General features: G+C 35.8%; 1 protein-coding gene across 1 annotated transcript in view; it reads right to left on the reverse strand.

The window, feature by feature from the left end:
• Positions 1 to 1,159: 1,159 nt before the first annotated feature.
• LOC135701728 (ubiquitin-conjugating enzyme E2 R2) overlaps positions 1,160 to 16,432 on the reverse strand; it is a 31,405-nt gene continuing 16,132 nt past the window's right edge. The window contains exons 3-7 of the mRNA XM_065222592.1: positions 16,034 to 16,120; positions 15,733 to 15,965; positions 15,559 to 15,673; positions 2,344 to 2,446; positions 1,160 to 2,271 (exon numbers count right to left, since the gene is read on the reverse strand). Of these exons, the coding sequence (XP_065078664.1) occupies positions 2,216 to 2,271; positions 2,344 to 2,446; positions 15,559 to 15,673; positions 15,733 to 15,965; positions 16,034 to 16,120 (594 nt within the window). The 3' untranslated portion in view covers positions 1,160 to 2,215. The remainder of the gene's footprint in view (positions 2,272 to 2,343; positions 2,447 to 15,558; positions 15,674 to 15,732; positions 15,966 to 16,033; positions 16,121 to 16,432) is intronic.

Raw genomic sequence — 16,432 nt, forward strand, 5'->3', positions numbered from 1 at the left:
GCTAAGCTAGCCGAGTTCTTCAATTTGTTTTCTTAGTACTGTATTAGTGAAATTAATATGGGACATAATGTTACGAGCTAAATAAATAAAAAGGAAGGATCTCACCCCTCACCCGACTAATCCTTGAAGCTCCCGAATACAGATCAGAAAAGTTTCTTGGATCTTGATTTTGGAAAACCGCTATTCGTTACCAGCCCTCGGAAAGAGATGCATCAAATGCAACAGTCCGGCATCTCTCGGTATCACTATAAGCCTGCTGCATTCACACCATCGTGATCATCTTGGGATATTCGTTGCCCATCAGCTAAGATAGCTCCCAACAAACACCGCTCCTGGATCTTCCTTTTTCACTTATCACCCGCCATGGTCTAATCTATTTCGATCCCGTCAATGAGATTTTGAACAATTGAACAATCGGAAGTTTATTAACATGATCACCAAATGAAAATCTGCAGCAAAATTAAAAACGTGTCAACTTTCCAGCGCGACCTACTTCGATCTTCGTGGAAGAAGTAAACTGACTTTACCTCAAACGGAACATTAAGGAGACATCCAGTAGACATTGGCAGGATCCCTACGAGTGTCAGGAGTTACTAATTCCACATTTCACTACCATCGACTAACCGCGATTCTTGACATACTCATTATGTCATTATGAAGTTACCCCTACATTTGGTATAGTTCACTTTGCAATACTTTTTTGGTTTTCAGCCTTTTGTCATTTCAATCTTATGAGTCATCAATTCCATCATTTCAGCCTTCTATGTTTCAACCTCATAGAATCTCGAATGTTGAGCTAAATCGTCGATGTTATCAAAGCCTACTTCAACAGAAATTCGAAAACGAAAGTAGAGGTGGGCGGAAACGTACGATTGGATTGGTAGGGTAGGATATCAGAGAAGGGGCAGATCCACGGCCGGCCTCAACAAAGAAATCAAGCAAGTCGACATAAATTCAGCAAGCATCTTCCAAGTATGGAAATATTTCAAGTAAGCCCTACGCGCCACTGAAGGTGCTCATGATAGTTGTGTGAGTGGGACGGAATATAATCAGGACGACTGGAAGAGGATAGCTCAAGATAGACAAATATGCCGTGAAAACCTCTCTGACATTATACCAAAGGACAATTCGGATACTCTAGAAACACCAAAATGTTCCATTTATATGTAAAAATAAAATAATTTCTTGTATTTCTGGTTATGTTAAATCAATAGATCTATCCTAACTGTATACAAAAACAAGAATAAAAAAAAAGTGAAGAGAATTTAAAGTACCGCTTGGACATGCCTTCCATTTTATTTAATGATGCTTTACGCGATGTAATTTTAATACTACTCACTATGAGAAAGAAAGATCGAGATAATAAGTTGGGTTGCATTTCGGTTTCTATGCTTTTGTTAGACATTAAGTTTTCAATGTGTTGAATATTTTACCACTATATATTGCTTCGAAAATTCGCTGCACTTTGCATGAGAAAATAAACTTATTGATGCGTTGACATGGAAGAAATGATGCACAGAATGGCATGAAAATCTATTTAACAAAAAAAAAGAAACAATGTACGGATCGAGGAAGAAAAATGTTTTAGACATAAGCTTTAATAGGAAAGTACGCGTTTCGAAGAAACTGTCACAATTTAAATGGGTAGGAATAACCCGGATACTCTAATTGCGGCTACTGCATGTTTGTTATTCCTAATCCCTATTCCTGTTCATGGATTCTGCGTCTACCATTGGTGTACATGTTGTTTCGTGAACATTATTTTATTCTTACACCATCTACAGTAGTCTAGTTGCCTAAGTTGTCTATTGCAGAACATTCTGAAAACTTAAACCCAATTTCAAAGCATCTCAAAGTACGTGAATGATTTTTTGATCTACTCGATTCTCTTTCTATTGTTACATTCCGTTAGCTCATCAGTTTTAAATTTTGATTGTTTACAATAAACAATACGTCGCTCATGGAACGTAAAAAAATGATGTATTCTTATAGAGACAGTAAATAACTCAAATTGATTTTAAGTCATTGTAATCGGTCATAGTTCTTATGATATAACAAATTCCTTCCTTTCAGCATTGAAATGATTGGATTCATTCTAGTCATTTGTTCAGCCGATGCCAATGGTTAAAAAGCAAACAATATTTTTCCAATAGTTATACACAGGAGTAATAAAATCGTTTTTATCTGATAAAACCATCTCAGTGATTTGTTCTAATCAGCTTTTATTATTTTCATTTTCAGCTTTTTTTGTTGCTTGTTTTCTCGGGTCAGCTTCAATCAGTTACAAATATATAGTAAATTAAACGGAACCAACCCTAGATTAGTTAGTCTGTTATGACTCACCGTTGCCACTGTCATCGCCGTCGGCAAACGATTCGACCGAACCTTGATCGTCATCCTCGGTATCTAGATCGTAATCATCGTCGTAGAAGTCTGTCATATCGAGCTGTAAAGGGAGAAATTGAATGGCGAAAATTAGGAAAAGTTTGCTTTTTGTCTACGGAGCATAAAGGTGTTTAATATTTGAAGGTTTCCAGTTGGGAACAATTGAAAATCCCTACATTCTCTTCACCAACACAAAAACCGCTTTACTCACTGGTTGCAACTTTGACCTGTTATCGGTTTGATGCACAACAGGAGAATCGTAATCGTCATGTCGTGTTAGTCGTTTGTAGTTTTTATAGTTAATTAAGTATGTTTTAATCTGTTATTGTTTCAATAACACACTTCATGTGTACCGGTCACTTCAATCGCAGGCCGTAAAAGGTCCACCTCGTTCAATTGAGCCTACATTTATCATAAACCATCAAAGACAAATCGTAAGAAAATAACATACGGCGAAATATAGATATGACAAACCATCAGTGGATAAACACACTGATTACCACCAGTTAGTGACATATGATGCGTGAAAACACAATTTGTAAAACTTATTATTTCTACACTTTTTATGCTTTTCCAAGATTCTGCCACACGATCGGGATAACTAATCGGGTTCCATGTAACTTCCTTCGTGAGTTGTGAGCAAAAGTGCTTTTTTCCGTTCCAGTCCCATTTCACCACAATCGGCGGCAATCGTGTTCTTGTATAGAATCGCCCGTCGTAAACACTCCTTGTTCTTTGACTGCTGCAGTTCTCATGGGAGTCATTTCTCTCCGCATACAATAACCTCCACAAGAGCAGTCGCGGTAAACATTTTTCTTCGTTAACATTATTCCATTCCATCACCGACACGACACGACGGACACAGAGACCCTCGCGGCGTGTGCCATATGCCTCATTTATGGTTGCATTATTTGTAACCTTTTTTCATCTCTACAACGCAGCGCATGAAGACGGATTGATGAAAGGAAGAAACTAATGACGATTACTCACATGTGTAACATAAATGCATCAAAGGAGAAAAACGGCTTTTGCAGTGGAAGTCAAGGTACATCAATTGAAACAAGGCAACGTAAGAAGAGGGAGATAACGAAGACGACACAGAATCGGTAAATAATAATTTGGTGAAATCTAGCATGCTTCTGTATGTTGAGAATTTGAAGAAAATGCTGAGAAAAGATTTCATATTATTCGATCAATGAAGAATGGTAGGGGACGGGGCGATAACCGCAATTCATACATTAAAATATAATTTGTTCTGGTTCTTTAATGTCTGTTCTAGCGCCTAAAGATTGTTATGGTTAAGAAACATTAATTTTTACAAAATAAATTAAAACTGTAACTCTTTACGCTGCTCTCAGACACCCAAGAAGACCGGGCAGGAAGAGCACATAAAGAAAAGTTTTTTTTTTTAAATATGTTGTTTTCCAATTTTGATGAAAAATATTACTCAGTTTAGTACATCTAAATACCTACCATCAGTAGAATAAAAATAAGTTGTAACAAACACAGCTTTAAAATATTTATTTTTATAAAACGATACCTTATAACCCAGGGGAAAGTGGGAAAAGATGGACATATGGGGCAATATGGGCCGCGTCTCTAAACCACAACGTGTGACAGTTAATTTTGTAGAAATGTGTATAAATCACTTAGCTAGTAAGTTCTCATGCGGCGCACGGCAACATATTTGAAAAAATAAAATACATAGGGGTTAACATAGTGGGTAACTTATGGTAGTGTCGGCAAAGCTAGCAAAAAAATATAATATTTTTATGTTACATAATGAGATTTTATGACCGCTTTTTATTTTTATTTTTTTCTGATTCGAACATTGGTTACCTATACAATAGCATAACTGGGATGGGGTTCCCAGAGATTAACCAGTCGACGGCTGAAAGTCTCTTTAATAAAGAAAGATAAAAAAGCATAACTGCCCATAACCGTCAGTCCCATCTGCAATACACTCAGGTCTTTTTTACCAGCCCCGATCCTTCAAGTGTAGGTACATTTTTAGATTGCACATTAGCGATGATCAGAGCCAGTTGTCTCACAAAGAGCCGTAGACAGAGATGAATAAGCAGCTTGTGAATAAATGCACTTTGATGTTTGATTCTGGTAGCAGGTTGGGCAAACGGCCTCCGAAAGATTTTGACCGGATCATCAACCAAATAAAGGAAAAAAAAAACAAAAAAAAAACACAACGACCGACGCAAAATCAACACTGATCACTTCTTGGATGATTGGATATAAGTTTTGACACATACTTTAAAATATTTTGAAACTATAATTGTTCAATTTCCGGAAGGAAGAAACGCAGCTGAAAAAACAACACGTCAGATTTTCAGCGCAGCCTACTTGAATGAGTATGCCATTCGATTACCTGTAGCTTGAAACGGGTAATGTTGTTGGAATCAAGTCGATAGGTTGTATCGTTGTCGAGAAATAGTTAAAAACGTACCGTGTAAATTGCGAAAAACCGTGTAAAAAAATCGCGTAAAAAAACCGTGTAAAAAAAGACTTCAGGTGTAAACGAAAACGGCGTTCCAAGATTTTACAAGTTTTCTCATTTTACGCTTATTTGGGAGGGATAACGTGCAATGTTATAGAATGCATCTATGTTTGGGAAAACATATAGGATAAACTATCGTGAAATTTTTATTTTAAGACCAAAATCATTAACTTGTGATTACATTTAATGTCAATTAGAAAAATAACCGCAAGTCAGTCACAATGCCATGACGATGCTGCATTAGTTTAGCATAATATTGAACAGTAGAAAGACACCATGGTCCCATAGAACGTTATTAAATTGTTCTGCTGGTTCCGGAGCTACAGTTGTGTTTGATAAAATAGCAGCGCATGCCGATTTTCATACAAAATGGTCAACTTTGACATGATGTAACTTTGTTAACTTATGAACAATTGAGCTGAAATATGTTCAATTTTACGATTACAAAATATTACATTTTTGGAAGCCCCTGCCGGAAAGTGAGACACCAGGTAAAATTGTTCAAAATAATAGCAGTTTTTTTTATTAGCATCACTGTGTCAAAAGAAGAAATTAAAACCCGACTAAAACATAATAGATATAATGCATAGTATGTATGTAAAACATAGCAGCCATTGTATGTAGTCTACTTTTGCTTAACGAAATAAATAAATAAGTAAGGAGGGGCTAGACTTGATTTATTTATTCTTTTGATTGCCAACCTTAACAGGCTCAATGTTGAGTTAAAAAACAGTATTCAGATTGGTTGACAAAGGTAGCATATTTTAGAGGTACGGGACGAGTTGAGCATAATGCATAATGAGCATATCTACAAAAACGGGATGTGATGGTACTTTTGAATATTTAACGTGCTCTAATTATTAGTTAACAATTAAGAAACCTATAAGGAAGGAGGCATCGTTTTATTGTTGCAGTTCCTATCATAAAAAAAAACTCATTTTGATTTCAATTGTCGCGACATAAGTCTTATATCATATTGTGCTTTCATTATGTAGTCAAGACTTTTTAATAAAAGCAACTTAAGTTGTAGTTCTGATGTTAACATCTTGTTTAAAATTTAATTTAAGTTCATCGGTTGTTGAACTAATGATTATTATTTATTTGTTTTGTTTAACACATTTTAGGTCATTCGTGATTTGTGCGGGGTGAGATTTGAGCACAAGTCTTTCAGCGTGAGAACCATTTACAAAAGGTCCGTATTTAGTTAAACATTATGAATGCAAAATCAGTAATCAAATTGATTTCATTGAAAGCAGGATTAGTTTTCCGTTTGATTCAACAGTTTAAAATGTTGCTCTCATTTTTGCTGTATTAACCGTCAAACAAAATGAGATCAACTGGAGTCAAAATAAGTTACATTATAACAGCAAATTTTGATTTCAATTTGATCTACATCTTTGCTCGGGAAGGGACACGTGAGATTTGATAATTATCACTTGAAACATTTTTTAATACCACTTCTGTGCTTTTAATTTAACTACACTAAAATTGTAATTATTTTAATTTTTGCAAGATTGATCATTTTGGGTTATTAGGGGAAATGGCTCTAATATTGGCCTATGGATCTAAGATTGGGCCCATCGCTAACAATTTGCTATTTATCAATTTTATCTAGATGAACGCGTCATTGGGACGGTACTAATGGATGTTTTTGGTCGCTATTGAAAATTAAGTCGATCGTTGAATTTATGTATGGGCCCAAATTAGGGGCATTTAGGCCGACATTACATCCATTTATCCTATTACTTATATATGTCTTATTACTGAAAAAACGTCTTTTAATCGAAGAAAAGGTCAGAAGTCATGCGTTGTTATTATTTTGTCTAAGGTGTTATCATTCATCGAGAGTTCAAAGATGCGATAGAGCTTTATCTCAAATGCTTCGTCTGCAAAACAAATTTTCAACAAATTTTCGAAAAAGTAATGAAACTTTTATCTCCGGAGAATCAACAACTTTGTTCCATGTTGCTCAAATCCATAGTAAAAAATCAAAAACCTCTATTTCGATGCTGCAGACAGAAGATGACACCGAAGTTCGGGAAACCAAATCAAACCCAAATAAAAGAGACAAATGCTATTTCGAGACCTTATACTCTTCAGTAGACGATGAACAACCTGTTGACTTTATACCAGCCAGAGCAATCCCTGAGGATAACCCTGCAAATGAAAACCTGATGCAAGAAGCAACCCAAAACGAAGTTCTAGTAGCAATTAAAGGCAGCTGCTCTCGAAAATCGCCGGGTGCCGATGGGCTAACAAAAGATTTTTTCTAAAGGCATGGAGGATAATTGGACACGAGTTCACTAATGTCATCAATGATGCATTACAAGGGAATGCGATTCTATGATGGAATCTTGGTGCTAGTTAAAAAGAAAGGAAATGACAAAAGTGAAAAGGGGTATCGGCCAATTTCACTCTTAAACTTCGATTATAAAATCTTAGCTAGAATTCTCAAACAAAGGATGAATTGATTGCTTCCGTTCGTGTTGTCAGACAACCAGAAATGCTCAAACGGAGGAGGATCTATTTTTGAAGCAACAAATCGCATCTACGATAAAATTTGTCAATTAAAACATTTTCGTAGAAGCGCTCTGTTAGTGTCTTTCGATCTAGATCATGCATTTGATCGCGTAAATCATCAATTCTTGAAGCTAACTATGAATCGAATGAATTTCAACCCCAGTTTTGTAAACCTACTCGTCACGATTTGGAATCAATCGTTCTCAAAAATTTGGTCAACGGTCATTTGACACCGGAATTTAAAATCAAATGTTCAGTACGACAAGGTGACCCGCTTTCAATACACCTTTTTGTTGTATACCTGCAACCGCTGCTAGATGCACTCTCACAAAGATTTCCTAGTACTGTGATTAACGCCTATGCAGACGATATCTCCATGTTTCTGGACAATGTATAAGTAGTAGTTCAAGTGGTAAATGACTTCAATGAGTTTGGATTATTTTCTGGGTCTATATTAAATAAACAGAAAACTGTAGCAGTTATAATTGAAAACGTCAACCTCAGACACGGAATGGTTAAATGTTGAAAACTTTGTTAACATTCTCGGTGTACGCTACAGAGAAAATATTAAACAAGCACAGAAACTAAACTGACAGTCCGTTCTCCACGGACCCAAAAATATTAAACAAACACAGAAACTAAACTGGCAGTCCGTTCTCAACGAACCCGACTCTGGTTTCACCACCCGAGGCAGCTGAACCTGCTACAGAAAATTATTTTGATGAACACGTACATAAAACTCTGGTATATGGACTCAAATATTCCACTCACAAAAGGATTTGCTACAAAAAAGGCAGAGATCGGGAAAATCTAGAGGAGGTCTAAACCTACATTGTCCAGAAACAAAAGCGAAAGCTCTGCTTCGGATGATGAACTTCGCACAGCAACTTCCACTATTAAGCAGCTTCCTGGAGAATCCAAACACTACAATACCAGCAATTTTCAACCACGTAACTATACTGAAGGAGCAACTGTCTCACTTACCGGATCAATTGAGCAACATACCATCCTCGCAAGGGTTATATCTTCACTTTCTGACGCTGAAACCGGATCCTGGATTTGTATCGGCTGTACAACGCGACTGGAAAACTGTTTTCAAATATCTCCCCAACAAAGTTCTAACATCATTGGTTTGTGGTAATGCACAAAAAGATAGGCATAAAGAGCTGCTATTTCAACGAGGTGTAGTAGATAACACCTATTGTGAATCATGTCCGGGAGAGCTAGAAACCACGATACACAAGCTGTTCCGTTGCCAACATGTCAGATATATCTGGAGGTTCCTACGAAGAAAATTATTGCATCACGATTCTAGGTTAGCCAGATTAGAACCGGAGGAATGGATTTATCCATACTTCCGAAACAGTAATGAAACAACTAAAAACTGTATAATTAAATTATTGGGTCTTTACTTCAGCTATCTAATTGAAACCCATGAAAACTGATTCTATAACATTCCCCAGAAAACCATTCTCCAGAATTCCATTCCCCAGAAAAGCATTCCCCAGAAAAGATGATGAAATTAGTAATTTATCACTTTGCTTTGGTCATTTGATATTATATTTCAGTTTTATATTACAGAACTACCGATTACAAACTTATAACTTAATTCCACACGTTATTATCGTAAATGGTCATTACCCCGAATCCCTTCCGAAAAGCTATTGACTATATATTTTCCTTATATATTAAAAGAAGAAAATATTCCCGTCTTTATCGTTTATCCAAAGAATTAATTATTTCCTTTTATTAGATTTTTTTTTATTAGATTTTCAAACAAGGGAATATTTCCTTCTTTATCATATAGGGTAAACGCTCCTATAGTTGCGGTACGTTAGAATCTTTAGGTTCCTATAGCTGTGTATGGATACTCCGTACACAACTATACACTCAAAAAATAAATCACATTTCCGATGGAAAATATCCATTAGTATTTCACATAACATAACTGGGAATCGCACCACGAAGTCACATGAACATTATGTGTCCAATGAAGTTTATGTGATTTATCACATAGAATTCATGTGATCATATGAATGTTATGTGAATTTCAGTTGAAAATCAATAATTTTGTTATTGGAAAAATATCATGTGCGTTCCCAATGGAAACTATATGAAAACTTTTTTCAGTGTAGGAACCTAACGCTTCTAACGTACCGCAACTATAGGAGCGTTTCCCCTATTTAACGAATTAATTATGTTCTCTTTTATTTATTTAAAGAAGGGAGTATTCCCTTCTTTATCGTATATCCAAAGAATTAATTATTTCTCTTTGTTATATTTTCAAAGAAGGGAATATTCCCATCTTTTTCATGTATTTAACGAATTAATGATGTTTTTTATATATTCAAAGAAGCGAGTACACTGGAGTCGCTTTTTACGCGGTTTTTTTTACACGGTTTTTTTACGCGGATTTCGGAATTTACACGGTTTTTTTACGCGGATTTCGGAATTTACGCGGATTTTGGTTTTTTTTTGCGCGGATTTCAGAATTTACGCGGTTTATCGTTATACACTAGAGTCGCTTTTTACGCGGTTTTTTTTACACGGTCTTTTTTTACGCGGTTTTTTTACGTGGATTTCGGAATTTACGCGGTTTTTTTTACGCGGATTCCGGAATTTACGCGTTTTTTTTTACGCGGGACGTATCACCCGCGTAAAAAGCGACTCCAGTGTATATACTAAGAATTAATTATTTCCTTTTCTTATATTTTCAAAGAAGGGAAAATCCCTTGATCCATTAAGGTCTCCTAAAACCGCTTGACCCATTAAGACGTTTTTCTCTTCTTTTTATATACGCGAAAGAAGATTCCAGGAGTGACTATAATAAACAAAAATTGTCAATCTAATACATGGCATACTTTTCTGGGGAATGGTACATTCTGGCGAATGGTTTTCTGGGAAATGTTATAGAATCATGAAAACTCAATAGGATTGGATAATTTTGTATTTTATCTAGCTATTAACAACTAAGCAACTAAATATAAAGTATAACAAAAAAAAAGGTATCGGCTTTTGAAATTTAAGTTAAATCTACGTTGTTTTCGTGGTTTTTTACTTCAAATCTCCACGTACATCGTACGGGTTAGGCAAAAAGGTGTGCGTTTGACTTTGTACTGTCGCATTAATGACTCTTCGCTCATTTTCAACTTCTATTCAATTTTCATACTGCCGTACTCTAAAGGAACTATCCACCTACCCTCTTCTAAAAAAAAGATCATTCTCTTGCTAATAAATTATCACACTAAAACTTCATGTTAGCATTTCCAACCCATTCTATGTAAAACTATTTTTTTCTATCTCATCATTTAAAAACTGGGACTCTCAGCTTAGCCAAAAGGTCGATGTTTTGGGGTTTTTTGAGTTCAACTCTATGCCATGATGACTTACAAAAAATGTTTTAGCAGGTGATTTTTTAATGAAAATAAGAAAAACTGTGATTTTTTTAATTTTTGATATCTTTTTCCAATATTTTTAGAAAAATCGAAACGTAATTATTTTTTTCGGAGCGGTAAACTTTCCCTTAAGGGGAAGCAGACCGCTCCGAAAAAAAAATTACGTTTTGATTTTTCTAAAAATATTGAAAAAAGTATCAAAAATCTAAAAAAATCATATTTTTTCTAATTTTTTAAAGAAAATTCACGTGCAAAACCATGTTTTATAAGTCATTATGGCATAAAGTTGGACTCAAAAAACCACAAAACATCAACTTTTCGGTTTTTCTGAGAGTCCAATTTTTTTTCATGATGGGATAGAAAAAAAAAATTTTACATGTAATTTTTGACAAAAATCTAAGGAAGAAACTGATTTTCTTGGATTTTTGATAATTTTTCCCAATATTTTTAGAAAAATAAAAACGTACCGAAAATATTTTTTTATTTTTGGGCCGGTGAGCTTCCCCTTAAGGTAAAGTTTACAGGACCGAAAAGAATCGGCACGTTTTTATTTTTATAAAATAATTGGGAAAAAATCAGTTTTTTCTTTAGATTCTTGAGAAAATTAACATGTAAAAATATGTTTTCTATCTCATCATGAAAAAATTGGACCCTCAGCAAAACCAAAAGGTTGATGTTTTGTAGTTTTTTGAGTCTTGCTTTGTGCCACGATGAATTATTAAAAATGTTTTTACACGTTGAAAAATTAGAAAAAAATGTGATTTGTTTTATATCTTTTTCCAATATTTCTAGAAAAATCAAAACGTATTTATTTTTTTAGCCTTAAGCTGTCTATTTTAGGAAGGATTAGCTGAATAATTAATAGGACTTAACGTTAGCTTTCTATATTACGACTCGCATCTCTGTCGAATTGGGTTCTCAGACACCTTTTTTTTTAATTATTTGTCCCTTCTACACTCTTGGACAGTGTCTGTTTTTATCATTTACCATCACACGGAAGGAGTAGCGCTTCAATTCAACAAATGAGTTTATTTTACATCAACGAATACGCGTTTGTTACCCCATTGCTTGATTATACAACCCAAAGTTGTGAATATCAGAATCGATCCTCAAAAGCAGAATAATCAAATTCATTTTGGGCAACATGATTATTTGAAATATTGTCGACCCCAGAGCCTAAAACCTCGATATTATCATCAATTCAGCATGAGGCAATAATTTGTCATCGATCTGTGAAACCAACACAATATGTTCTTCAGCGCTATATTTGTACAAAATGAAAATAATCATTTTTTTTATTGAATAGTAGGCTTTGCTCGAGAGTGGTTGATTTTCGATTTGGCTGTCACGTTTTTGCTTCCGTTAGAATTTTTCCTTAGGGCCGTTGAATTTAAGTAAAAGTTTCCAATAATGTCGCGTGTTACCACCATATTCTGTGATCGGTAGTTGGTAAATTCATATACGCAAAAGTGTTTCAAAATAATCGGAATAGGAGGATCTATTCAATGCGATTCGTCTTCATAAGGGCTGTACTGCAATGGCTGCTTCTGAGCCCCGGGCAGCGTGTATTTTTACAAGTGGCTTTGAAACCAAGGTGGAGCCTCAAACGAACTCGTGACTTTCCGATATTATGATGGAGGTGTGGCGGATCGCTGAACCTATCAAAGGAGAACATTACTCGGGGAATTTCAGACAGATGAACCAGAATGGTAAATGTTGGTTCCTGTCAAGAAGTGGTTCATCTACGATTGGGATTGGCACAGCGGCTTGTTGCAGACTTGGTGAGATCGTTCTTTTTTATCGTTTTTTGTCAGTTTGTACTTTGTTTCCGTGAATCCATGTTTAAGGTTGATCATGTGCCCACGGTTTGAGAAAGAGTAGACTGGGCGTGTGATCGAACGTGACGTTTGTTTTTTTTTTATCTATAATCGGTTGCTAATCTGGTCAAAACCAGGCCCAGGAGACGATTTCTAGATTGTCAGCGAGTTCATTAAGACAGAAGAAGTCCTGCGAGAGCTGCATCTCATTGTATTTAGTTCTAGTGCGTCCCACGATTAGTTCCATCATTCGTCTCAGCGTTGAGTCGCAGCGCTGAACCAGACAATTGGCCACAAAAAGGCTTGCCAAATCACATACACTTAGATAAATTAATATAAATTTAGGTGCTCTGAGAGCGATATATACAAGCCTCAATTTTGACATAAATTTGAGTCATAACAGACGCGAAATATAGCTCAATCAAACACTTTCGTCGAGCAACGCAGTTTTCAGTGTCGGGGTACGTAATATTACATGACATGCTTGTTAACGTCTCATTTTTTATGTCAAAGATGGATTCCGTCACGTGTAAAATTAGTTATTTCTAAGTGTGCAACAAAAATCGACTACATACATCCGAACATTTTTTAGCTCAAATCAAGGAAAAACATTTCGCTCAAATATATAAACCGGACTAGTTTATGTTGATCAACACATCAACACATGTCAAGCTACCTTTTGGTTCAATTGGCTAAACTTGGTGAGTTCGTTCCACTTTGTAAATTTTTATCTTTTCAAACCAGTAACGTTGGGGGATCACCGTTTTGTGGTGCGTTACTGGTATAAGATCTACCACCGAACCCTAGTTGTTACAACTTCAAACTACGGAATCAGAATTTCCAAGTAATAAAAGGATCACATTTTAGTCCTTGTTACTTTTTATGACTTGATAATAGTGACAAGACTCGGGTAGTGGCCACCGCCGTTATGCATTTCTATATTGTATATTTCAAATCTAAAATATTGATTATGTTCATAGAGTTTGCATAATCCTTTTCGCTTTGTCCTTCTCGTATTCCTTTCCCTCTTCTCTTTTCAGAAAGCGAGCAATGGCGCTATAGCCATAAGGCATAAAAGGCTAGGACAAGAGTTAGTGCTTATGTCCCAACCGTCAGAAGAAAATGGAGCATCACTTAACCTTTCTAGCTTTGATACTTCCAACGATCAACCAATCATATAATTACCAAAATCGGAACGTACGCTACGAGATGTCCACGGCCCGATATTTTCTGAATCATCTTGCCCCTTAAATGCTGCACAGTAGGCCTGGCCGTTTTGATATGTGTGACACATCATCGATGTGAAACATGTATCAAATAGACAAGAAAAATGATGGAGGTATATCCATCATTTTCCAGGATGCTTTCAAGAACTGGCTGTGTTGGTGTTAGATTAGATTAGATTAGAAAATGAAAATAATCATTTTGCATTCAATCCTCAAAATCACCCCCACCAGATCCCCGAATATTAATATTGACAACAACAAAGGCGATAATTCTTCGATACAATCGATGGAAATATTTACAATATTTGACAAATCTCAGGTAATCATGACAGTAGTTGGTCTCTTTTCTTCATTCATATTGTTTTCAATAATCAAACGTGATGATTACCTGGGTTTTGTCAAAAAAGGTAAATATTTACGTTGTTTGTACCAAAGAATGAACATCCAGCCACACTCAAAATAATCGACACATTATTGTTACGTGAAAAATCACGTGGAGTCTCTCTTTTCACTTGTATGTCAAATTTACGTGACACAAGTAGAGTCTACGTGATACCACATACGTATCAACAGGAAGTCCCTTTAAAGTCACTGGGTTTTTTAATGAAACGCACGTGATTTGCATATACACAAATTATATGTGCATTTCACGTAAACCCTAAGTGATTTTCACATATGAAAAAATAAATGAGTGCCTCACTCAGAATGGTACACAATATGGTGGAATTGCAATGTGCATGTTTACACGCCAGTTAAAATCGTGGGGCTTATTTTCATGAGACTATTTCGTATTGTTAGTATAATGGCTGAACATTTTATCATAGGCAAATTTTATGGCGAGAATAATTTGTAATATGTTTCTTTATTTTAGTCTGACGACAAGGAGTACCATGGATTGAACTGCTAGTTAAATGGCCCTTTATCATATGTGTTCCATATCCTCCCCGAGTCCAGTTTCGCTCGAATTAATTTCTACTTCTGTATGTAGGTATATTTGCCACAATAAAGATACAATGGTCAAGGAATACTGTAGGATCTTTTTTCATTTGAAATCAAGAATACATTTGATTTAAACCGGAGTAAAAATCATTGAAAACCACCATGAATTCCATTGAAAAAATCACATAACATCTACGTGATAACCCCGTGACCATCTCGCTCACTGAAATGAGTGCTTTCATATGATAATCACGTAACACTTACGTGAAAAGTGCGATGGAAAAAATCTATGTGTGTTTTCACGTAGCATGGACGTGAAAATTATTATGAGTGCACGTATGAAAAAAAAGCAAAAAAAAATTACATCGATACGCAGAGGTTGCCTTGATCAAGAAAAAATGCTGTTATGTCAAAATTCAAATTCATGCAGGTAGTTGGTCTATCTGTTAAGGTTGTCTTTATTTTCAGTTAAGTTGAGTATAGAAAAAATGATTTTTATCAGCACTGCTCTTGGATCATTCGTGACTTGTCCGGGATGAAATTTGAACTCGTGATTTTGGCATGAGAGGTATACTGCCGATACTCGCATAATTGTCCCATCTTTGCTTGATTTCCTATTCATATGGGACAGTTATGCTTTTATGGTCAGTATAGGTATGGATAATAACTACTAGGCTGGGGCCTTCCCCCTCAGAAATAAATGTATCCGCCAATTGTTTAAGTTTGGCTCCATTTCTCTTGTCGGTCTAGAAATAGGCTACACTTACCTGAGGCTCTTGACTGCTAGGTTTCGTTTTGGATTTGATGCAATATTCTTCTAGAGTGGTAGGTACAACAATACCTTCTTTTTCCGCTTCAACTTTGGCGGCTTGTGCTTGTTTCCTAAAATTATAAGATGTGCATTAGCTACCAATTTTGTAGACCAACTTCTAAAAACTCACCTAATGATGTTTGGATACTCATTGTCTTTGCCCTGCGAGTCCCGCCATCTTCGGTACATGACGGAAGCGTCTACATTCGCTGGAGAGTAGGTGTTTGGCTCGTTAAGCAATGAGATCACGGAGAGCAGGATAGTTCTAACATTTTGAGTAGGATTCCACCTTTCACAAGGCAGTTCACCACTTTGCGGATCGTCAACCGGTGGATGAAGAATCGATATGCAGAGGTCACCATTCTAAAGATTTGAGAGAGCTATGAAAATCCCGAAAACTAGCAAGCAGCTTATGTTACAGTAATTCTTACCTCATACACATTCGGATGCCATACTTTTGTCAGAAAACGTATTGATGGTGGAGAATATGGATAGTCGGGAGGAAATTTCATATGAGCCTGAAAGTAGATAAATAACACAAATATTATTATTGTCATTATTATTTGGAATAAGTTTTCTATTTTTGTAGAGGAGGATGTAAAACCAGACCTACGTGATAGTTTATTTTTATACACGTAAATTTACATTACCCCGAATGCCGTTATCCTGAATTTCACTACCCCGAAAGTTATTCTATCAAAAGGTAGATTGCTGCTCGTTCTTTTAAAATTCACGCTAATGGAAGTCTACGTATTGGAATCAGGGAGACATTTGGGGTAATGAAGAACTATTAACAATATCTGACCGGCTTGAACCTAAGCCAACAGAGT

This window comes from Ochlerotatus camptorhynchus, unplaced genomic scaffold (genome assembly GCF_037179485.1).
Source record: "Ochlerotatus camptorhynchus isolate MF236.1 unplaced genomic scaffold, CSIRO-AGI_Acam_v1.1 ptg000176l, whole genome shotgun sequence".
NCBI lineage: Eukaryota > Metazoa > Arthropoda > Insecta > Diptera > Culicidae > Ochlerotatus > Ochlerotatus camptorhynchus.